This window comes from Gopherus evgoodei, chromosome 6, assembly GCF_007399415.2.
Source record: "Gopherus evgoodei ecotype Sinaloan lineage chromosome 6, rGopEvg1_v1.p, whole genome shotgun sequence".
NCBI lineage: Eukaryota > Metazoa > Chordata > Testudines > Testudinidae > Gopherus > Gopherus evgoodei.
The window spans coordinates 71,583,641-71,608,947 of NC_044327.1; the positions used below are offsets into that span (position 1 = coordinate 71,583,641).

The 25,307-nt window shown below is 41.3% G+C and overlaps 1 protein-coding gene across 1 annotated transcript in view; it reads left to right on the plus strand.

Moving 5' to 3' along the window:
- The first annotated feature begins 8,264 nt into the window (after positions 1-8,264).
- The window catches only part of SLCO4C1 (solute carrier organic anion transporter family member 4C1), a 97,126-nt gene continuing 80,083 nt past the window's right edge, over positions 8,265-25,307 (plus strand). The window contains exons 1-2 of the mRNA XM_030567869.1: positions 8,265-8,611; positions 15,285-15,548. Of these exons, the coding sequence (XP_030423729.1) occupies positions 8,386-8,611; positions 15,285-15,548 (490 nt within the window). The 5' untranslated portion in view covers positions 8,265-8,385. The remainder of the gene's footprint in view (positions 8,612-15,284; positions 15,549-25,307) is intronic.

Consider the following 25,307-nt stretch of genomic DNA (forward strand, 5'->3'; position numbering starts at 1 on the left):
AAGTCTTCATCCAATTCCATAGCTTCTCCCACTGAGGCTGTCTAAAAGCAGCTTACCTAGCTCTGCATCTCTCTGGGTAGAACCTTCAGGCACTACTCCAGGATGGCTTGATCCAGGACTTTCTCAATTGAACTGGTCTCTGAGCAGAGCCACTGCAAGGCAAAGTCACCTAATTTCTGGGCCACTACCATGTGTGGGCCTCTCACAGGAATGGTTCTACCTGAAATCTCTGTCTATATGACTCAGGAATCAGCCCTAAAAGGCCACGGTGGTGGCCTTTTGTCATAAACAGATAGCTAAGGTTTAATGTTCTTTTACCTGTAAAGGGTTAACAAAGGGAACCAAACACCTGACCAGAGGACCAATCAGGAAACGACTTTTTCAAATCTGAGTGGAGGGAAGTTTTGGGTGTGAGTTCTTTGTTCGTTGTCTTGGTTCGGTGACCCTCTCGGCTCTGAGAGTGATCATTCTATCTCCAGGCTTTCTAATCTTCTGTTTCCAAGTTGTAAGTACAAGGATAGTAAGACAATAGGTTTATATTGTTTTTTTTGTATTTACATGTGTGTAGTTGCTGGAATGTGTTAAATTGTATTCTTTTTGGATAAGGCTGTTTATTCATTTTTTCTTTTAAGCAATTGACCCTGTATATTATTACCTTGATACAGAGACCATTTTCATGTCTTTTTCTTCCTTTTTATATAAAGCTTTCTTTTTAAGACCTGTGGATTTTTTTTTTAGTGGGGGCTCAAGGGGATTGAGTCTGCAGCTCACCAGGGAATTGGTGGGAGGAAGAAGACGGGGGGAAGAGAGAATCTCTTTGTGTTAGATTTACTAAGCCTGACTTTGCATACCCTCTGGGTGAGGGGAGAGAGAGATTGATCTCTCGGTACTTGTGTTTCAAGGACTTGAAGCAGGGAATATCCTAGAGTACCCAGGGCGGGAAAATCTGGGAGGAGGTAATAAGATATAAGATCCAAGCTGGTAATTAAGTTTGAAGGTTTCATGCTAGCTTCTCATGTTCTGAACTCTAAAGTTCAGATCTGAGTAGGAGAGTTATGACATCTTTACACTGGATAAAAGGTGTCTATTCATTACTTATTTTCCAGTAAGTTGCCTGCACCTTGCCCATCAGTAACGGTGCTATGTGAACTGTTTAAGTTGATTCCTCTCAGTCTGCTGCCTTTGCCACCCTCTCAAATGTATAGGATAATCTTCTGGTCAAAGCTTCACCAGGCCTGGAACCAACCAGCCTCCAATCTGATCACCAACCACATTACCAGGCACGGCTCAGCTCAACTGCTTCTGTATCCACTCCTGTTGTTTGGAGTGGACATCTTGCTATTTCTGTTGTGCAACAACTGGGCCTCCTGATGTTTTTGTTGATTTTCCATCAGTTGGGTCTGGGTCTGCTGCTGGTGCTCTTGTTGGTGCTGCATAGCAGCCACCTGCTGGTGCTGTCCTGCTACTAACAGGCACATCATCTCCTCTATCCTTCCCCTTATTCTGGAAGGCCAGAATCCTACTTCTGGTACCCCGTGTCACCAGCATGCGCTTCTCCCCAGCTCCTAAGGATCACTGCTATGACCAGTCTTTTGCATGGAGGTTTATTTTCTTAACAGAGGTTAATAAACAAACAAAAAGAAAACAGCTATTTAACTTGTTCCTTATCCTCAGGTGTCAGGCCACCCATCCTAGGGTGTCCTGCTCATGGCAATTTCCCAGTCATCTTTGCTCCCTTCCTGGAGCAACAGCCTCAAGGCTGCTTCCATGAGCCCCTTGTTCAAGGAACCCACCATGGGAGCTAGCTCCACTCCAGTGTTGGCCTCTCCTCCCCAGGGCACCGCTTGTCTCATCCTCCTCTCAACTGCCCATTAGCAGCCCTTTATAGGCCTATGTGCAGCCTAGCCCTCTTTTGTTGGCTGGATTGGGCTAGGGTGACCAGATGTCCAGATTTTTATAGGGACAGTCCTGATTTTTGGATCTTTTTCTTATATAGGCTCCTATTACCCCCCAACCCGTCCTGATTTTTCACATTTGCTGTCTGGTCACCCTAGATTGGGCTCACTTGCAATGGTCCAGAGGAGCTAGGCTTAGTCTGTTCACAGGACCAGGTACCCTGTGACAACACCTTACAAACACACTCCTCTTATTTTCTCCACATGCGGTGGTGAACTAAGTGTAGCACAAGTGCAGTTGAGCCCCAACTGTAGAAGCCTGTAGAAGTCACTAGAAGTCACTAGCGAAGTTTGGACACACGTATCTAACATCTACTATAATGACATGAAGTTTTGCCACATAGAAATGTTTTTGTAATGTTGATAATTATTCGGATCTCTAATATCTTAACTTCACTGTGTGAAAAATATGGATGCAGTGTCCTCTATAGAAGGCCATCAAGTTTGGCTCATTTCTGCTCCATCAGGACCTCTGTTTCCACATTGGAGGCATCTTCCTTAGGTTAACAGGATAATCTCAGTGCTTCGGCCTCCTAAACAAAGCAGAAGTCCTTTCCTCCTAGTGCAAACCAAGAATCTAAACAACACAAATCCAAACCATAAATGAAACTACATAACTTTGAAAACATTATTAATGTTGCAAAGTCAATCATTCAAAAAATAAGAAATGCCCATGCAACTTTCTCATATATCAAGCCCTTTATTTTGTGATACTGTGCATTAAGTAAGAGTGATATAAATTCATACATTCTAGGTCTCCTGCTAGGGTAATTTTCTTCATAGTTTCTTATTAAAGGTATACTCTAGGTTAAAAACAATCTGTTTCTTTACCTACCTTATAAATAACCCCTTAAACACTAAGGACTCTTCCAAAAAATTCCCATTGTTGCTAACACCTACACCAGTTTAAGCAATGTTGATAGCTGTAGTGCATATGGTTTTCTCTGTCTTTGACAGGAAGCCAAAATTCTCCCATACAAACACGGAGTTTCTAACTCATTTTGTTTCACACACATGCACCACCATGACTCAGCAAGAGCAAAAGTTATCCAAGGAACTTAAGTGGAAGCAAATGATTTTTTTGGACAGGGAGGGTAGCAGTTAGTTAAAGTCAGACTTACATCACTTAGACAAATACTAGATTTGCATATATTAGGAAAGCTGGAAAACCCCTCAAAAATCCCAGTTACTCCTACAATGATGAAAAGTAAGAACTGCTGTGAATTTCATCTTATTAGTTAGCTATAGGGCAACAAATAACTCTAAAAGCGTGAACATTTTGAGTGAAAAACATACAATATGGGAATGAAGTTGCAGTTAGAACTGGTCAAACGATACATCTTCTCAAAGAAACCCAGCACTAAATTCAGTTTTTTCAATTTTATTGGAATACATTTCCATGTACAACTAAGCATTCAGCATATGACGGCTATAAATGTGAATATATGCAACTAATCCAGAACATCCTGGAGCATGCTAGGGAAATAAGAAGCCAGGTAACTTGCAGGATTGGTACAGAAATCGCTATATGATCTTTGCATTCTTAAATTTGTTGTACACTTAACATTTACATCAACCTAGCTGTGTCATTCAGGAGTGTGAAAAATTCACGCTCCTGAATGCCATAGTTAAGTTGACCTAACCGCTGGTGTAGACACAGCAAGGTTGATGGAAGCATGCCTCCATCGATCTCACTACCACCGCTTGGAGAGGTGGATTGCCTACAGCAATGGAAAAATCCTTTCTGTTGGTATAGAAAGTATCTACATGATGGTGATACAGTCGCACAGCTACAGAGCCATAGCTGTGTTGATGATGGGCGATCACTTGTTACCGAGTATGATCATCTTCCAGAGTTATGGGTCCTCAGGTGGCGAACAAGGCCCATCTTTGAACCACAAGTTCTATTACAATGAGGGCAGAAGTTTTCAGGCTCAGCAGGAGGCTGGTGATCATGACTGGAAGCCAATCTCTCCTTCCTCCTATGCCTCTTGTCCTATTCAGTTTGTCGGCGAGCAAGTTCAAAATGCAGGGACCATCACATAGGACTTCACTCCATTTTAAGTGATCCTGGGCAAGTATCTCCCAAGTATTAATGTCAATATTAATATTATTATTATTGCTTCATGATAACATGAAAGCGACTGTTTTGAGCAGCATTGGCTCCCAGAGTGAACCTTTTAAAGTACACACATGAGTCAAACAGGGCTTTATCATTGCTCCAACAGAAAAAAATGTGCTGCTGTAGCATTTATTGTATAGACATGGCTTTAGTTTAACTGCTTTTCTTCTATTTTGAAATTATTTTTTTTCCAAACTAGAAAAGCCAATGCTCTGCTTTGCAGGGCCCAGGTCTGTAAATTAAGAGAATCTATTCATAGATCCTGTAATTCTGAAGGTAGCAATTATAATATAGCCACATTCTTAGGTCCATGCATCTGTCTAATGAAGATTGGAATGCTCCAGAGCATAAAATTCTACAGCCGTTTCACAGTCAACCACTAGATGTCACGTATCTGCAGGTGATACAAATTACTATTGTCCTCAATCATCAGTTACTGTTTGGTCAGACTGAACAGAAAGAAATAAAATAATAAATACTCCCCACCTCTAGTGAAGACAGTGAGTGTGTATTGGAGTAACTAGCACCTTCAAGAAGAAGTGAAGGTAATTAGCTCTTCTCTATAGACTTGTTTAATAGATTCACAATTTCAAAGACAAATATGCTGTTGAACTTTTTCTGTAAATGAAAAATCAAGGACTATATTAAATGAATTGGGTTCTGTGTAGTTAGCAATGAACTGACATATAGATCACAGAAAAGACCACCATACTTTACATAAATGAAAATGCTGGCAGACTCGTCTGAGAAGCAAAAAACTGAATGGGCATGGGGCTGTGCTCAAGGTCAAAGTGAGGCACATTTGTGAGGAAGCTTGTACACCTGCTACTCATGCTGTATCTGTTCTGTGAATAAATGCAAGACTTCATTTTTCCAGGGTGCCAATGTGGCACCTTTTGTAAGTACAAAATTTCACACATAAAAAGCAAAAAAGTAAATGTTGTGGTAGCAGGAAGTATGCTATTTTGAAGAGCAACCCACGTTTCCTACACAAATGGGAAGAGCACATGAAAAGAAAGAAGAGAGTATTCACCACTACTATCTTGAAATAGAAGGATAAACTAAAAATAATTACATTGCTCTGGTTAACCATTGAAAAAACATAACTTTTACCCCGCTGTGCATACAGAGCCAGATTTAGCACCGCTGCTTTGGATCAGCATAGCTAGCACGATTAGGTTCCAGGCCAGTGTAAGGCCTTCACCATCCTGGTGAATAGCATGGGTACAGGAGACCTCTACACTAGACATGCAGCCATCTCTGTGCACCTGGTGCAGGGATTGTTCTGAGGTGGGAAGGATAGAGAAGGGAGGAGACATGTCGTTGTTTCCTCTATGAAAAATTTAAAAGTACATACATAAATTAAAAGATTTACCAAAAATGTGAAACAATTCAAAATATAAGTAATAAAACAAAACAAACAAAAACAAAACAATGATATGAAGAACTAAGCGGAGGAAAAGAAGGGAAATAGAGAAGGAAGAGAATAATTGTGACAGGATAAATGGAAGAATATGGGAGTAAAGAGCAGGCATGACTGACATTACTAAGTTGTATGCAGTGCTGTTGTAGTCGTTAGTCCCAGGATAAGAGAAACAAGGTGGGTGAGGTAATATCACTACTGTTGCCAGTACTGCAAAGCAATCCAGGCAAACCAATGTCTGCTCTCATGAGGAGTTCCATTGAAACCAATGGGACTCCCCACACATCCGAGTGTAGACATCCAGTTCCATTTGCAAGGTCAGGCAGTACTTTGGAAGAGGCAGCAGTAGCTGTGTAATATCTTGTACGAGATTCCAGGTAAAATAGAATAAATTCAGGGTATCATTTCTAGTTGGTGTAACTTTTTCTATTGTAAACGTTATGTGATCCAATATTTCCAATCACTGTGAGAAGAGCAGTGACAAAGGAGGATTCTTTTTAAAAGAGGTAGCACTGTTAAAAATGGCTTTGAAAGATAATTTGGAAAGGGCGTATGCACATCTCAATCCAGAAACTGAAAATGATGTAGAGAAATTTACTGCAGTGGAGATAAGATTACATAGAACATCTCTATCCACAGAGAAGCGATTTTATCATAGTGCCAAAGTATAAGAGATAAATACGTAGAGGAATGTTGACATTTGAAACCCAGCAGAAATTGAAAGCCTGCCTGAAAAGTGTCTTGCAGGAATCCGGTAATATCTTTTCAGGATCTTATTTTGTAGTAGATGGAGAGAGGATGAAGATGGTGTTAACAATAAATTGTGCCAAATGCTTAGTCAGCTTCAGGGTAGGGTGAGATTGAGATCAGTATTTCATTTGACTCTAGAGGGATGAGAGGGTGCTATAGAGAAGTGTATTTGTTCAGTCTGACAGGATCTCATCTAAAAAGGGTATGTCTTCCCCAAAATCCTACTTGCTAAAGGCCAATACAAAGTAGTGGTGTAGCTTCTCTGCAGTTGTCTTGTCTTCCTTAACTACTCCCTGTACTACCCAATAGTCAAACAGCTCTCAAGTACTCACATAGGTTTCAGTCAGTCCAACTGAAATCAGAGGGACTATTCAGTGACTAAGGAAGCAGAATTGGGCCCTACATGATATTTAACAAACAGGCATAAATGCAGAGGGATGTTTAGATGAGTCTGTGAGGCAGGTGAAGGGATTTACTTTCATGGTATCATACTCTGCCTTGGTCAGGTAATGGTATGGTGACATCCACCAACTGTCACTCTCAACTGCTATGGAACAGTTTGACTCCAACGTTCCATCTGACTTCTAAAAACGGTCCTTGCTCTAAAAAAGTATTTTCCTTCTGTTTCACAATCCACTGCTCTAGAATAGTTATGCTGTCTTTTAAAGCAAAAAGAATTATGTTCTTTTACTGCTTTGAATTGTCACAAACCTTCTCTATTTTAAATTGTCCTCTTGCTATGTGCTTCCTTGAGTTGCTAGGAATACTTGAAACTCCAGGCTGCTTGCTTAAGGGAAAGAAATCCTGGTTGGGGAGTCAGACATATGCCCTGAGACTTAACCAAGGCCTTTTCTAACACCTGCTGGCTTGATTTTATTCTTTCCTATGAGTCTAAACTGTTTTGGACTCATGAAAGGGGATGGAGGATCCCTTAGGACAAATTTGTACTGCCCTGTGATGAGCACCCGCTGGTGATATTAAGTCATCCCTGGATTCCTTCCAAAGTGTTCTTGTTCAGAGGGGTAAGGTGATTAACTCCTATTCTTTCTAAACAAACTGGTACTACCACTAAACACTTGATGAACACCCACACTGGATGCCTCCACAAAAGTTGTAATACCGCTTCCTTGTTCTGTGTCAGGAATATATTTATAGGCTTATGAGATGCAAGTATCTATCAGATCCACCATACAACCAGTCTCTGTGAGTCAACACTGGAAAAACTGTTCTCAGAAACAACATTTGGACAAATGTTTTTTGGTCAGAAATTGGATTAATGATTCAGGATGGGTTTCATCCCATCGAACTTTCTGGGCATGAGGAAGGACAGCACTGGGAATAACTACCCTCTAGCTTTTTCTATCAGTAGCATTTGATGTTCTGAAAGTTTCAATTCTGTTCAGGAGGGGATTCTTTCAGGTACTTGATTTTTAAAAATACAATGGGATTTCTGTCTGTCCACCTACAGTCTGATTTCATGGCTCTTTGCAACAATGCCAGTCGCTCACATCCACACCCGCTGTGTGGTTGTAGAGCCTACATCAGTCATCCTAGCTGGGATCCAGGCTAATCCCATCTCCACTGGCTGTTTTTTCCTGACTTCGTGCACTCTGACAAGCTTAATTACGTAAACCATTATGACTCCAGTAACTAAAGGAGAACTGGGTATTGAGGCATAACCATGAATTTGCAAAACGCTTCCAGTGGCGGTGCGCTGTCACTTTGCAGGTTTCTTGGGTAATGATGCCTTGGTAGGGCTAAAAGCCCCCGTGTAGAAGAGGGGCAAGGAGGTAGAAGGCAGGCCGAGAAAAGGCGGTTGTACAAAGTTTTCCTTCGAAGGCGAGAGGGCTGCTGGCGAACGGCCCGGCCTGGGGCAGGGGTAGCTCCCGAAGGCTGAGGTGCACGAGGCCCCGCCCCTGTAGCGCCCGCAGCCTCCCTTTAGCCAGGGCTGTGCTGGGCAGAGCGGCAGGTGCCGGGCAGCAGCCGGAGCCGCCCCCGCTCTTCGAAAGCGCCCGAGCCGGCTCTCCCGCCGCGGCGCGGCCCCAAGGGAGGCAGCAGCCACCTCCCGAGTATTTAGAGGGGCCGGTCCCGGGTGAGGCTGCCCCTGGCCGCAGCTGAGCGCGGACGGCATCGCTATGAAGCAGCAAGGCATCGCGAACCTGGCTTTCGAGCCCTCCAGCCCCGACCTCCGTCTCCAGTCCAGGGTGAGCGTCAGCCGCCCACGCCCGGCCCTCGGCCGCCCCCCGCCGGAGTGTGACGAGGGGCCGTGCGGCTGGGGCAGCTTCACCCCTAGGGCTCTGCAGCTGTGCAACAACCCGGAGGGCTACCTGAGCGCCTACAGCCTGCTGGCCGTCTTCCAAGGTAACCCTCCCCTGAAGGGCGATCCCTGGGGGCAGCCCTACCGTGCCCCGGGGGGGGGCGGGAAGGTGGAGGAGAAGGGTGGGATGAGATCATGGGCTAGGGAGGCTGTGGAGGGGACTTTGACTCTTGGGATGAGAGGCACCCGGGGGTGTGAGCTCCAGCAGGGTTGGTGTCAGCCTAAAATGTGACAATCTTGTGACTTCATCAGGCTCCATGTTATGCATATTCAGGCTCTGAACTAACGTGACCTAGATAATGCCAGATTCTCAAGTGATTTCCCACTACCCCGCCACCCTTTTCTTTACTTATTCTGAAACTTGTCTGAATCCCTGAGTACCTCTCTAGTCAATCGGTTTCGCACCCTTTCTTGTGCCACTTCACTATAATACTGGGAAAATGCTCCCACCTTTTTTTTTTAACATGGCAAATAAATGGGGTACAACTTTTACTTTATATGACTTTATAAATAAATCAGATGTTAACTCAACAATAAATGTGTGGTGGTTAAGCCATGGATAATGCAACTAGCTCTGTTCCAAGCAAGTCAGCCACTATTTTTCATCAGATTGGTTAGTTTAGCTACAAAATTAAAGTATATTTTCAGACCCTTGTATTTGTTATTCTAACAATGGTTTAGTACTGAAAACTTCCAGCAGTCAAACCTGAGAGCCCAGTGCATCAGTGAGTGTGCAGTCATGACTACACACAGGCCCTGATCCTGGAAACTCTTAAGCAGGTACTTACCTTTATGCATGGAAGTTATATACATGTGTAAATTTCTGCAGAGTTGGGACCATAATCAGGATAACTTAACTTTTTTTTACAAATTTTTTTTGAACAAATGTTTTCTAGGTGTCACTGATTCCAGTAAAACAATTTTTCCTGTTGCTTGAGTCCAGTAATCACTGAGTTCTAAGACTAAATCATAAAACAAAGAAATAGCTGAAAAACTTGCAACATGCAAGCTTATTTTGCTTGTAATGTTCACAGTGCAGTTCTAGAGATCAAGAATCACCTTCGGAGATGGCACCAGCCTCTTCCCAATTGGGGTGGGGGGTCTGAGGCGACAGAGCCAGGAAGTTGGGGTATGTGCGTGCAATACATCTTGTGGGCACTGGTCACCCTTCCTTCTGCAATTCTCTGCCACCAGCAGCAGCACATAAGTAAGAGTGGCAATACCATACATGCCACCCTTACTTCTGTGTAATGTTTGACCTTTGGATTGGGACAGATAATTTTCAGTCAGTATTACATTTCCTTAAAACGCATTTGTGGAATTAATGATAATTTTGCCTTGATCCTGCAGAGAGCCATGCCAGGTAGCTGTGTGAATAAATGCTCTTTCACTTGATTGACATGCTTACCAGATTGCACCTTCCCCTGTCCACTAAAAAGAAAGCAGGAGGGGGCACTAGCCTCTTGCCCAGTATTTCAGTGGTTACAGCAGTGGTTCTCAACTGGTATGCAGAGGTTTTCCAGGGGATACAGCAACTCATCTAGGTATTTGCCTAGTTTTATAACAGGCTACGTGAAAAGCACTAGCAAAGTCAGTACCAACTAAAATTTCATACAGACAATGACATGTTTATACTGCTCTATATACTAAAGCAGTGTTTCTCAACCCCAGGGCTCACAACTTATTTTAGACTTGTATGGTAAACATGAGAAAGTAAGCAATTTTTCAGTAATAGTGTGCTGTGACACTTCATATTTTTATGTTTGATTTTGTAAGCAAGTAGTTTTTAAGTGAGGTGAAACTTGGGGTTATTCAAGACAAATCAGCCTCCTGAAAGGGGTACAATAGGCTAGAAAGGTTGAGAACCACTGGGTTAGAGCACTTGTAGGACAGTGGTTTTCCACCTGTGGTCTGCAGACTCCTTGGGGACCGCAGACAATGTCAAAGATTTCCAAAGAGGTCTGCACTTCCACTCAGAATTTTGTAGGGGTCTGCAAATGGAAAAAAAAGTTGAAAACCACTGTCCTGCGGGATATGAAAGGCCTGGGTTAAAATCTATGCTCTTTATAATGTGGAATAGATCTTTCATATCCCAGGTGAATGCCCTAAATGCTCGGCCATAGAGTGTCTTTCTGGCCTGATGAATTGTCAATTATTTTATACAAAGTGGAACAACTTCAACAGGAGCAGTCAAGAGAAACCCCCTCCAAAATACTCCCACATCTTCAGTGAGTGCTTTAGCCACTGGGCTTCTGGATAAAAAGGCATCTAAGCGCAGTGGTTCTAACTCTAGGAGAGGGTTTCTGGCTGAATCCTAAATGTAGGGAGGTGTCTCTTCACCTGGACTTGGGCACTTAACTTCCTCTTCTCAACATTTCCTACTGGCTAGCTTCAGCAGCACCCCTTCAGTGTGCTGGCATCAGTGAATTCCTTTTTTAGGTGTCCAACTCTCCCTATGCATTGTACAAGGAGTCTAGGCCAGGGGTTCTCAAACAGGGGGTTGGGACACATCAGAGGGTCATGAGGTTATTACATGGGGGGGCATGTAATCCACCACCCTCCTAGTGAAATAGTGTTTCCTAATATTCAACCAAGACCTCCCCCGCTGAAACTTGAGATCATTGCTTCTTGTTCTGTCATCAGTCACCACTGAGAACAGCTTAGCTCCATCCTCTTTGGAACCCCCCTTCAGGTAGTTGAAGGCTGTTATCAAGTCCCCCCTCACTCTTCTCTTCTTCAGACTAAATAACCCCATTTCCCTCAGCCTCTCCTTGTAAGTCATGTTCCCCAGCCTCCTAATCATTTTTGTTGCCCTCCGCTGGACTCTCTCCAATTTGTCCACATCTGTTCCATAGTGGGGGAGACCAAAAGTGGACACAATACTCAGGGGTGGCCCCAGGCCCCATTGGGGCAGCATGCCGTGGGGGGTGCTCTGCCGGTCACCGGGAGGGCAGCAGGCAGGCAGCCTTTGGCAGCATGCCTGCAGAGGGTCCGCTGGTCCCGCAGCAGGCCTGCCTGAGGTCCACTGGAGCTGCGGGACCAGTGACCAAAGGAGCGCCCCCCACGGCATGCCGCTGTGCTTGGGACAGCGAACTGTCTAGAGCCGCCCCTGACAATACTCTACGTGTGGCCTTATCAGTGCTGAACAGAGGGGAATAATCACTTTCCTCGATTTGCTGGCAATGCTCCTACTAATATAGCCCAATATGCCATTGGCCTTCTTGGCAACAAGGGCACACTGCTGACTCATATCCAGCTTCTCATCCACTGTAATCTCTAGGTCCTTTTCTGCAGAACTGTTGCTTAGCCAGTCAGTCCCCAGCCTGTAGCGGTGCATGGGATTCTTCCTTCCTAAGTGCAGGACTCTGCACTTGTCCTTGTTGAACCTCATCAGATTTCTTTTGGCCCAATCCTCCAATTTGTCTAGGTCACTCTGGACCCTATAATGCTGCTTGCTTCTTGTTTTCAGTGTCACCTGAAAGTGAGAACAGGCATTTGTATGGCACTGTTGTAGCTGGTGTTGCAAGATATTTGCATGCCAGATGCATTAAAAATTCATATATCCGTTGATACTTCAATCACCATTCCAGAGGACAGGTGTCTGTGCAGATTACAGGTTCTGCTCAATAACTACCCAAAGCAGTGTGGACTGACGCATGTTCATTTTCATCATCTGAGTCAGATGCCACCAGCAGAAGGTTGGTGTGTGGCTGGTTTTTTGTTTTTTTTTTGGTGGTTCGGGTTCTGTAGTTTCAGCATCAATGTTGCTTTTTTAAGACTTCTGAAGGCATGTTCCATACCTCATCCCTGTCAGATTTTTGAAGGCACTTCAGATTCTTAAATCTTGGTTCAAGTGCTGTAGCTATCTTTAAAAATTTTCCATTAGTATATCTTTTCATTTTGTCAAATTTGCAGTGTAAGTGTTCTTAAAACAAACAACATGTGCTGGGTCATCATCCGAGACTACTATAACATGAAAAATATGGCAGAATATTGGTAAAACAGAGCAGGAAACATAGAATTCTCCCCCAAGGAGTTCAATCACAAATTTAATTAACACATTTTTTTAACTAACATCATTAACATGGAAGCATGTCATCTGGAATGATGACCGAAGCATGAAGGGGCATATGAATGTTTAGCAAATCTGGCACATAAATACCTTGTAATGCCAGCTACAAAAGTGCCATGTGAATGCCTGTTCTCACTTTCTGGTCTTGTAAATAAGAAGTAGGGAGCATTATCTCCTGTAAATGTAAACAAACTTGTTTCTCTTAGCGATTGGCTGAACAAGAAGTAGGACTGAGTGGACTTGTAGGTTCACATTTTGCATTCTTTTGTTTTGGAGTGCTGTTATGTAACAAAACTACATTTGTAAATTGCACTTTCATGACAGATTGCACTACAGTACTTGTATGAGTTGAATTGAAAAATACTATTACTTTGATCATTTTTACAGTGCAAATATTTGTAAAAAATGATATAAAGTGAGCACTGTACACTTTGTATTTTGTGTTGTAATTGAAATCAATATATTTGAAAATATAGAAAACATCCAAAAGATGTAATAAATTTCATTTGGTATGCTATTGTTTAACATTGCGATTCATTTTTTTATCATGATTTTTTTTTGAGTTAATTCCATGAGTTAACTACGATTAATCGAATGTCCTAGTAAAAAGTTAAAATAGTAGTGACTAGCTTTAATAAAGTAAGTCAAAGATTAATGACTTGCAACTAACATCCTAGTTCTTTGGGGCAATACCTCTTGTGGACCACATTGTGGACTAGCCTTCACATACTGTAGAAATTCAAGTAGTTGAAACACTGTTCTTTAGCTAATATTTACTCGGGTGCTAAGAACTCTTGAAGTAAGACCTGGGAGTTGCCAACAGTATAGTGTCTGGATCAACAGGCTTCCATCTCTGCTAAAGCAACTGTGTTGCTCCTTTTGTAATAAGGAGCCATTGACCATTATTTTGCCAGTAATTACATTTAGCACTAAATTATTATTTAAACTCTTATAAATGAATTTGCTTGTTATTTTAGTCTGTGATTGAACGTAGGTAACTAAACCAATGACCAATTACAATAAGAATGTTTAACAGTTTTTTGTAATCAGTTACTGACCTACTTCACTTTTGTGGTGTACAGGTATATAACTCTTGTGAGCTAGTTTCCCATCTTTAAAATATAAAGATGCTTACCTACTTCATATGACTGCTCATGAACCTAAGTAGATGTTTGAAGTGCTATACATAGGCCAAAAAAAAATGACAAAAGCAGAAAACCAGCTTGATATTTGCTCATTCCTTTAGGTCATTAAGGCCTCTAGTCACCACTGTGTTTGGTGTACTCCTTCCCCCCACTCCCTCAAGTAAAAAACAACCCATCACGCCAACAGTTTGTCATAGTGGCCTTGAATACTGGAATTCCTCTCCCGTCCCCTCAGTACTCCAACATATTAATTAAGTAGCTTGGATATTACAGTTCATAGGGTGAGCCCTTCTCCAGGCCTTTTATGCTAGGTGTGGCAATTAAGTTGCTCTCCCTGGCCCAATACTAGGCTTTAAGGATTTCCCTCAGAAGCCTTGCAGTAATGGATATGCTGGGTGTGGGGCTAGCAGCAGGAAGGGTATGCTGCAGATGGTCTGAGTAGTGTTTCTGAATATAGGGCATTCTTGAGAGGCTGCTATAACAAAAGTTTGTCTATGCTTACAGCTGTGTGTAAAGTACAGACACTGCATGCCTAGCTAGTACAGGTATAAATCACATGTAGATGGTGAAGCACTGTTTAGGCAAGTAGAGTACAAGCACTCCTGAACCTTGTGAGTACATACTGGGTAAATACCATGGGTATATAATCACCGAAGCAGTATCTCCCCACCTATCCTGCTACAGGAGTTTTTCCCTGCCACAGGGAAAGGCTTCTGTAGCTCCCTGCAGTGGGGAAAGGCTCTGGCATCTCCTTGCTGCCCAGCCGTTCCCTGCTGCCTCTCCCCTGCTAGAGCCTTTCACTGACTTGTATAGCTACACACAACAGTGTGGATTCAGCCTGCTTTTCAAACAATATATGTTGTCACAAGAGGTGTGCAGTATAGATGGAGCCTTAGGACATATATCCTATATGGCTCTCTACATGCTGGAGCAGCACCTCCTCTGTGTATGCTGCTATTTTTAGCAATGTTACTGTCCTGCTAGAGCCCTTACAGTGCCATGTGTAGCTACACAACACACTGGGGATGCAGTCTGCCTTTCACTGAAACATGTAGCTACACAGCTGTGTGCTGCTGCAAGTAGAGACAAGACTTAAAGCAGTCCTGAGAGTTTCTGCAGCTCCAGATCTAGAGGGCACAAAGGTGCCTTGAACCTGAATCTGGATCTCCCACATCCTGGATGCGTGCCCTAACAACTAGGCTAAATACTAGATGGAGGGTGGCAAAATCTCCTCTTCGCTAGTAGTTTCAGGTCAGTCAAAATCTTTCTGTAAACTGTTCATCTGCGGAAAAAAAAAATTGCCCAGTGCTAAGGTCTGAATTAAATTCTTTGCTGTCATGATCACTAAACTCTCTCTCAAAAGAGCTGAGCGATTGAATGGCAAGATTGAATTTGAACTAGCACATGATCCAGCGGTAAGATTACACAGTAGTTTTTCAAGAAAATAATACTTATTTGGTTTGTCTAATTGTCTTTCTCTCTCTCTTTTTTTTTTAATAGGTATTGTGGTGAATGGCCTAATAAATGTTAGTATTTCCACTATTGAAAAACGTTTTGAGCTGAACAGTTCCCTCACTGGTGTCATCTCTGCAAGCTATGACATTGCTTTTTGTGTATTGTCACTGTTCGTATCTTTCTTTGGAGAAAGAGGGCACAAACCAAGATGGCTTGCCTTCTCATCATTTATGATAGGATTGGGATCACTTGTATTTGCCTTGCCACACTTTGCTGGTGGAATATACCAATTTGGATCTAAGCTTGAAGGTAAGCTCATATTAGTATTTTTGGTATTTTTCTAACAAAATGAATAGGATAACTGAATGTGCACAGAGTTGTGTTAAATAGATTCCTATGTATTTGAATATGAAAGTGCATTATCTAGATTAGGGTATCAAGTGCAGAGGAAGGTGTGGGATATGTTCCCTTTTTTTGTTTTGTAGCCACATAGTATTGCTTACTGAGGCTTTGGGTGTGCTTACAGTTGTACCCATCTCATAGGTGTGTGTGTTTTTGTTTATTTATTTTTTTTTTGCCTTATTAAGGTCTCTGGACAGACTCTTGGGCTCCCTACCGATGTAGATCAATGCCTTCTTTATGTGCTGCAAAGTATGAGGCACGATTAAATTGCTGGTGGTATCTTCTCCATTAAGGTCCCATCTTGATGTTAAACTTTACTAACTGCTACCATATCTCAATTTTCTGTTTTTTAGTAGGGCTGTTGATTAATCATAGTTAACTTGTGTGCTTAACTAAAAAAAATTAATCACTATTAAAAAAGTAATTGCAATTAATTGCACTGTTAAACAATAGAATACCACTTGAAACATATTAAATATTTTTGTATGTTCTTCTATATTTTCAAATGTATTGATTTCAGTTAAAACACAGAATACAAAGCTTACACTGCTCACTTTTATATTTTTGATGAGATAGCATTTTTCAGTTCACCTCAGACAAGTACTATAGTGCAATCTCTTTATTGTGAAAATGCAACTTACAAATGTAGATTTATTTATTTTTTGTTACATAACTGCACTCCGAAACAAAACAGTGCAAAACTTGAGCCTACAAGTCCACTCAGTCTTACTTTTTGTTTAGCAAATCGCAAAGAGAAACAAGTTTGTTTGCATTTATGCAAGATAATGCTGCCTGCTTCTTATTTACAAGATCACCAGAAAGTGAGAACAGGCGTTTGCATGGCACTTTTGGAGCTGGCATTGCAAGGTATTTATGTGTCAGATATGGAACACTTATTCAGCCTGTTTGGGAGTACTTAAATTGCAATCTCTCTGCACTGTTTCTTTACAGCATCTAGCACAACAGGGTCCTGGACCATGGCCAGGTCCTATGTTAATAGAACCAAAGTCTAGGAAAATTTGGCTTCTAACAAAGTATTGGAAATTGACTTCTGGCATGGGTCGTTCTTACAACGTTGAGGAGGGAAAAAGGCAAAGTGTTTGTTTGTTTTGTGCATATGTGGATTTGTAATTTGATCTGTCTCTGACACTACTGCACTGGAGATGGTATTGACCTTTTCTGTGTGTGACTTTATCCCTTCAGCAACTCTGCTCTTTCCTTCTAGCAGGTAATGCTGGGGAAACGTCTTTCAAAGTGTCCATCATTGTTGAAGTTCCTGTTCTGTGTATATGTGATACACTTCTGTCACCTCATTAAATCAAGATTCTGCACTTGATGCTTTCTCAGTGCTTGCTGGAATTACACATGACACTTGGTGTCAGAATACCTAGCACTGTGAAGTGTCAGGAAAACCTTCATGTCATGTTTCTAGGCTGACATGCAATGTGGCTCTGCCATTTTTTTTATTAAAGTGAACATATCAAACAAAATGATTAAATCTTTCCAACCACCACACCCTATCATGTATTCTCCATCATAAAACTGATTTGGTTGAATTTCCACTTCCTTCAATTCTTACTACTTTTGTAGCGGGGTCTAGTGGGCTTGATGGACTATACTGTTGCTTCCTTTAAAATATGCTGTAGGCCTAGTTTTTTCACTTAAAAAAAATTCTATACTAAGTTACCATCTATAACGCTGTGCTGTTGTCTGGCATGTCATATCTTGCAAGGTGAAATGGCTGCAGATGCTGTGCACAGGCCATGAAGAATTTCTTAATTCAGGCTAAGCAAATGTTTTGCAAAATCTGTATTTCTATTTCATGATGCATGTGTCCTTAAAAACTCTACCCCCCCCCATTAGTAACAAAGGGCTGAAGTCCCCCATCATTTGCCTAGTACTCTGGAAAGCCACTTAAGCACATCTAGGCCAATACTTATCGGGCAAAAATGTTCTGTGTAGTAACAAATGATGCTTCTTGCCTTCAGGGCTGAGCATGCTTCTGCCACAGTGTTCCCCACACCTATTGGCTTTGAGAGAGATATGTGAAGGGACATGTGCAGACATGGCTTTACTCTAAATTATTTGACTCAGGAAAGCGAAGTACTAAGGTAAACATAACAGTGCGATTAACATCAAAGTTTAGTTATGCAAAGTTGTTGAAAAACTTTGATGGTGGCATTCATCATGATTCATGGGTAAGACTAGAGGCTATTGCACATTAGGAAGAAATCTAAGACTGCAATCACACTAGCATGAAACTGTAGACCTATTTTTAAACAACTTGTATTTAGAAGATCTTGTTGCCAAAAATATAAGCACAGCACCTCTCCTCTCTGACTTGACTCTTTTTTTTCCCATGCTACATTTCTAGTAACCCACCTCCGTCTTTGGTGTGCCCTACTCAAAGCTAGAGAACCTAGGATATGAGGACCCTGAAGCCAAAAGTCAACTACCTCTGTGGGTAGATCAGCCCCAGAAATAGTTGTTCATCATTAGTTTGTCCACACTTAATGCTGACTTATACCATCTCCTACTGATATTTTGGAAGGGAGAAAGATAGTAGAAAAGTACTGTTTATTTTTTCTTAAAATCTTTTGTTTTCCATCTTTCTAAGACTTTTTTTTCCCCCCTATGCATGTCTTGACTTGTGTGCACCAGAACTGTTGATGTCTTGATGGCCTTTTTGTTTCAAGGAAAAAATCCAATGTTTGTTTCTAATAACTCAGTTATTATATATTTGTTTTATTCATCATTTGGAATTTTTACTATAGAGTTCTGACATTAATTTGTATATCCATACTACTGCTAATTATTCATTGTATGTAGACAGCGGATCTGTTATAGGGTCACCAGGGTCTGAAATGCTTTTTAAACCAGTACAATCATCCACCCCCTGGTTAAGGAATTGGGATTAAAAAGTTCCCAATGGCTGATATTAAGAGTGATTCTAATTTCACCTGCAAGCCAGTGCTTATAGCTTGTTTGCTCAGGAAAATATCTTTTCTCAATGTACTTTGAGCATCTGAGGTTAGAATAGAATCTGGGTTTAAGCAACATATACAAGACCTGGTTTGAGATGACTCACTGCCATAGTGGTTACATCTTGTTTAGGATTCTACTTAGGCCTCTTCTTTTCTTACTAAAAACATGAATGCAAAAGCAAACACTGATCCAAAGAACCCAAATTGATAAATTGGAGGGATTCCAAAGAAGTGTGACTTTAAAAACAAAGGATTGCATGCACGTTTACTCAGGAAATCCAGCACTTCAAGCTGAGAGAAACCAAATGTGATAGCTGTGTGTAAACTTAGGTAATATATATGTGTTTGGATGCCATCTGAAACTAAAATAGAAAAGAGAAGTAGGCTAGATGTTTAAGCATTGAGTGAAATCAGTTAGACACTAACTAACTTGTCAGAAAATGCTGTGATCATATCTCAGGAAGACATCACCAAAAACTGGTAAGAAATACTGGGTTAATGTAAGAGCAACCTTGTCCTACTCAAAGGGCCAAATTTATACTCCTAGTGATGGGTGTGTAATTCCATTGCCTTTGTTGGGGTTGCTAAACTATAACTAACTAGAATTTATTACAGTAGAGCCTGGAGGACCCAGCTGAGATGGGGGCATTACTGTGCAAGATATTATAATAGCTCCTGCTCCAAGTGCTTATCATCTAATTAGAAAAGATTGAAGATATGGGAGAAATGACTTGCTAAACATCAGAACGGGAAATGGAATCCAGTTCTCTTGCTAAACCTCTCTCTTGGTAAACAGATCTTTGAAACACACAGAATAGAATCTAGCGCAGGGGTAGGCAACCTATGGCACGTGTGCCAAAGATGGCACGCGAACTGATTTTCAGTGGCACTCCTACTGCCTGGGCCCTGGCCACCGGTCTGGGAGGCTCTGCATTTTAATTTAATTTTAAATGAAACTTTTTAAACATTTTAAAAACCTTATTTACTTTACATACAACAATAGTTTAGTTATATATATTATAGACTTGTAGAAAGAGACGTTCTAAAAATGTTAAAATGTGTTACCAGCACATGAAACCTTAAATTAGAGTGAATAAATGAAGACTCGGCACACCACTTCTGAAAGGTTGCTGACCCCTGATCTAGCACCTTCCCTCACTGTTTTGTTAGACTGCAAAGATCACAGGAGTAAAAGCAGTAAACATCCATTTTGTCAAAGCTGGTAGGATATGAGTGCATACAATCTCTGGTAATAGCTATGTTCCACTGGAAAAAACTGAATGGTTATTAAAAGTGCTTTCTGGCCCATAGCTGTGGAACTTTCCTCTGAAACAGATGGGAAGGTCTTGATGTTCATGGTCACTTCTGAGCAATATGTAAACTGTCTTTACATCTGTGTCAAGTATCGGGGGTAGCCGTGTTAGTCTGTATCCACAAAAACAACAAGGAGTCCGGTAACACTTTAAAGACTAACAGATTTATTTGGGCATAAGCTTTTGTGGGTAAAAAAATCACATCTTCAGATGCCACCGGACTCCTTGTTATCTTTATATCTGGGTTTTGATCAAAATTACTGCCAAAATCACTCTTTGAAAAAGGGACTACCTACAGAATAGTGGAAAGAAAGTGAGTTACTTTCATGTTCATAAATACAACATAACTGGAAATGTGGTCACTGATTTAATAATATCCATATTTGAGAAAAGGGACTAAATGTACAGTTGCTTTTCAAAGTAGAACCATGCTTTAAGGAAGCCACTGCATAATACTATTTTGTCTTTTAAAACCATTACCAGGTTGAGTGAACATTGTTAATGAATTACTTAATGCCCTTCAGAAGTTTCATTAAGTTCCTCTAAAGTTGATTAGAAATATGGTTTGTACAAAAAGGAAACATAACTTCTTCTTTCTTGGAGTACACAGTGGTAAGAACTCTCAAAGTGAGTATTTAGCTCTGTGTTAGGATTTAACTTGGTGCTCTTCAGTACGAAGCACAAGGCTAACCACTGGGGAGGACAGGGACGTGACAAGTAGGGGCATGCTTCCCAATAATAATTAAGGGCATAGAGCTTCTCTGGCCCTGGGGTCACAGAGGCAGGGAAGGGAAACCTCCTGCTGGGGCAGGGGAGGTGAGGGGGCAGCAAGCTCCTTCCCAGGTTAGGTGGGGAGGGGGGACAGTGAGCTCCTTGGGGAAGAGGCTACATTTAAATTCCTATATATGCCCCTTCTAACCACTATACTTACTGTGAATACTTACAATGTGCAGTGTGATATGTAGTTAGTTGTAAGACCATGAATACAATTGTCTGCCAAACTGTTTGATCTTTGAGGGCCATCTTAGGTTTTATTACAGTATTTTGTTAACCATACATATGTCAGGTGTAATGGGTTGGGTTACAGACCCCCCCTTGGGACTCTCAAGTGGTGTGTTGAGACTACCTCTGAGCCTGTTTTTCTCTGCCAGTTTGGTCCTCCAGAACCCTGCATTGTTCAGCCAGACACGCAAGCCTGCTGCAACACAGACCCAGGGCCTGAACGCGCCCCCCGACCCCCCAAAGCTGCAGACTTAACTGAAAACAACTTAGTGTTCCTGTCTCCAGCACCCATACACCTGGCTCCCAATGGGATCCAAACCCCAAACAAATTCATTTTACTCTGTATAAAGCTTATACAGGGTAAACTCATAAATTGTCCGCAACACTGATAGGGGAGCAAACAGCTATGCATATTTTTCTAAGTATTAATCACTTATTCTGGGTTCACTAATAAATAAGTGATTTTTATTAAGAATAAAAAGTAGGATTTAAGTGATTCCAAGTAATAACAAACAAAATAAAGTAAGTCACCAAGTGAAAGAAAGCAATAACACACACGTCTAAGCCTAACACATTAAAAAACTGAATACAGGTAAATCTCACCTTCAGAGATGTTTCACAACCTAGACTCCTCCTTAGTCTGGGCCCAATCCTTTCCCCTGGTACAGTTCTTGTTAGTTCCAGCTCAGGTGGTAACTAGGAGGTTTTTCATAACTGCAATCCTCTTTGTTCTGTTCCACCCCTTTTAATAGTTTTGGCAGAAGGCGGGAATTCTTTGTCTCTCTCTGGATTCCCACCCCTCCTTCTAAATGGAAAAGCACCAGGTTAAAGATGGATTCCAGTTCAGGTGACATGATCACATGTCCTGTGAGACTTGATTACCCCCTTGCTGTGGCACACATACGTATGCAGGAAGTCTTACAAGTAAACAGAGCCATTTACAACCAGTTGTTCTGGTTAATGGTTGCCATCAAGATTCCAAACCACCATTAATGGCCCACACTTTGCATAATTACAATGGGACCACAGTTATATTTCATATTCCTAGTTTCAGATACAAGAATGATACATTCATACAGCGAGGATGACCACACTCAGTAGATTATAAACTTTGTAATGATACCTTACAAAAGATCTTTTGCATAAAGCATATTCCAGTTACATCATATCTACACTTATAAACATATTTTTATAAAAATGTGGAGTGCAGTGTCACATCACGTATGGATAAACAGGCTGTTGCCTTAAAGCATATTAAATGACTTATCTAAAACCAAAATTATTAGCTAAAAGCAGTTTGAAACATTCCTAATACCTCTGGGCTCAGCAGGAGCATCTCACAATAGAATGACTTGAGTTACAATATTGATCATGTCACATTTTTCAAAGCATGGTAGAGACACTGACTAATCCTTAAATGTCTTTGCTAAGATGTTATCCCCACTTACCATGTGGGGAATCTGAGACAAAGCCAAAGAGCAAGGCAGGGGCAAAACTTAGACTAGACTATTAATTGCCCCCTGAGCTCACTAGATCATGCTGCTTTTAGAAATATAAGGGAGTGAAGAGGGAGGTCAAGGCAGGAAGATAAAGCATCTGAAAAGCTGAATTTTTAGGAGTGCTTCAGAAATCACTCAGTCAGATCTGACTTGCTGAAAAGCATGAGCACAATTTGCTTTGCAGCTATAGATACACAGCAGCATATTTTTCCAGCAATTTGTCAGATTTCCTCAAGTGTCCTACCTGGAATAGAAAAAATAAGGTACTGGGGCTGGGAGGAACAGATGACATGCTGAGGCAGTTTCCACCTCTTCCATAACACTTGAATGTCACTGTCACAACCATGTATACATCTACAATGACCTTACAATGGGGGCACTTGATAGCACACAGTAGTTAAAGTTGCACACTAAAATGGGGGCAGATACTTGCTTCCCTCCCCATCCCTGTCAGTGTCAGATAGGGTGACCAGACAGCAAATTAGAAAAATCGGGACAGAGGTGGTGGGGTAAAAGGAGTCTATATAACAAAAAGACTCAAAAATCGGGACTGTCCCTATAAAATTGGACATCTGGTCACCCTCGTGTCAGATGACCTGTCAGTATAAAACTTCATACAGCAACACCAGGATCCAAGTTTTACAGGCAAGTTAAATCTTCTACTTTGTACACTGCTTAACACAGATGGTCCAATGTAGAAGACTAACAAAAATGACTCCTTCAAATGTGATACCGTTTTTGTAGTTACTGTGACAAATTTTCAGGATTTTGTTAGTTAATATTTACCTGAAAAAGTTTGCTCTTGAGATTGGGAGTCAGATGGGTTGCACAGAAGAATAAACATGTCAAGCCTTGTCTCAGTGTTCTAAAGTGTTTATTGCAGAAAAGGGGATAATGGGAATGCATACAAGAGTTTGAGGATGATTTGTGACAAGAAGAAATGCTACTTAGCCAAAACTGACTTGAAAGAAAGGACATCAGTCTAAGGAAGCAAACTTTGTTTAATATAGGGATAACTTGCATAAGTAGAGTTTTCTAGGTATTATATGTGTGCATAGTGGAGTCATCATTTCTTGGTCAGCAAATAGCTGTGAAATCATGTGGCAAAGTGTGTCATCCCCCTTCTGGTCTACAGCAAGGCTACTACTGTGCTAATTTGCTTTATTACCTCAAGTGTCAGAGGCTAGTATAGTAGATACAAAAAGTTCCTACACTGCCAATGAACAATGTGAGTGTCAGTATACCACATGATGGAATTTGTTTGCTTCCTTTTAAAAACAGCTAGGAAATCACACACACAAAATGTATCTAAAGAACATTAAGGCAGAAAAGTGAAGCACAAAGTTTAAAAAATGCTAATATATGCTTGCTTGCGCAACCTAATTCAGTCACCTTGTGCTTAAAGGCTATTTCATAAGGTATACACATGTGATAACACTGGGGTCCTCCCTTTCAGAACTTTTCAGTATATGGAATGAATGGTGTTCACTCCTTGTTTTCTCCTGGTTCAGTGTTTGATCCAATGCCTAATTTATAGCATACTAGTCAAACCCTGCTCTGACTATAATATTAACTTCTTCATGAGGTTTTCTGGGCTCCTCCCTGTAGTACAAACTAACTTTTGTAACATCCTTGTGACATGAGGATGTATTACCTCTCTTTTACAGATGGGGAAATGAGGCTTGAGATTAAAAGCAGAAGTATCAACTAATTCTCGTAGTGCCCAATTTGAAATGGCTAGCATTATATACCACTTTATATGTTCAAATCACAACTTCCACCGACTTCAGGTGCAGCTCAGCATGTCTTCAAATGAGACTGTAGGATATCACAATAGTCACTTAACTTGAAAATGAGGAATGGACGATCTTTTCTGTTCTTCAGAGGTGCCTTTATCTGCCCTACTCATGAGACATTATTTCTTTTCCTGCACTCTAATGCCTATTCACTGAAGACCTTCCAACTTCTGCAACAAATGAAGTAGTGGTCCTTCAGCCAATAGTCTCCCTTATTACACAATCTGATCTATCCCTAGAGCAGGGTGAGCCTGTGCACTGAATGAAGCAGGGGCTCCTGTGGTGATCATGTTATTAAAAACAGTAGTATAATGCATATGGAAAAGGGAGCCAAACTAAAACTGGTCTTGCATGTCCTAACTTTTGAGTGTTTGACTTTGCAACTGTAATGATTTCTTAATATAGCCTTTTTTGCATGTGTAATTCACATACTACCCAGAGCACATCAGTCAGATATGAAAAAAGAAAAGAAAATGGATTAATTAATTTGCATTAATTATAAGTATTCTTCATGTATGTGTACCTATACAAAGACTACAGCTTATTGTGCTATAGTCCTACTTACATTTACCCTTATAGTTTCAGAGTGATTGTAACTGCACTTTGGGCTTTAATGGACTTGTGGGGACTATGAGCCCAGACACTTAGGTGCTGACATAGAATCATAGAAATGTAGGGCTGGTAGGGACCTCATGAAGTCATCAAATCCAGCCCCCTGCACTGAGGCAGGACTAAGTAAACTTAGACCATCCCTTACACGCTGTTTGTCTGACCTGTTTTTAAAAACTGCCAATGATGGGGGGTTGCACAACTTTCCCTGGACCCCTTTTCCAGATCTTAACTATCTTTTCAGTTAGAAAGCTTTTCCTAAAATCCATTGCTGCAAATTAAGCCTCTTACTTTTTGTCCCCCTATCAGCGGAGAGAACAATTGATCACAATCCTCTTTGTAACAGCACTTAATAATTAAGACCACTCTCTACCTGCAGCATTCCACTCCTCCATCCTCACAGTCCAGCAGTCTGGAGTCCCAATACCCTCTGCACACAACACCCATCCATCTGCAGTTTGGC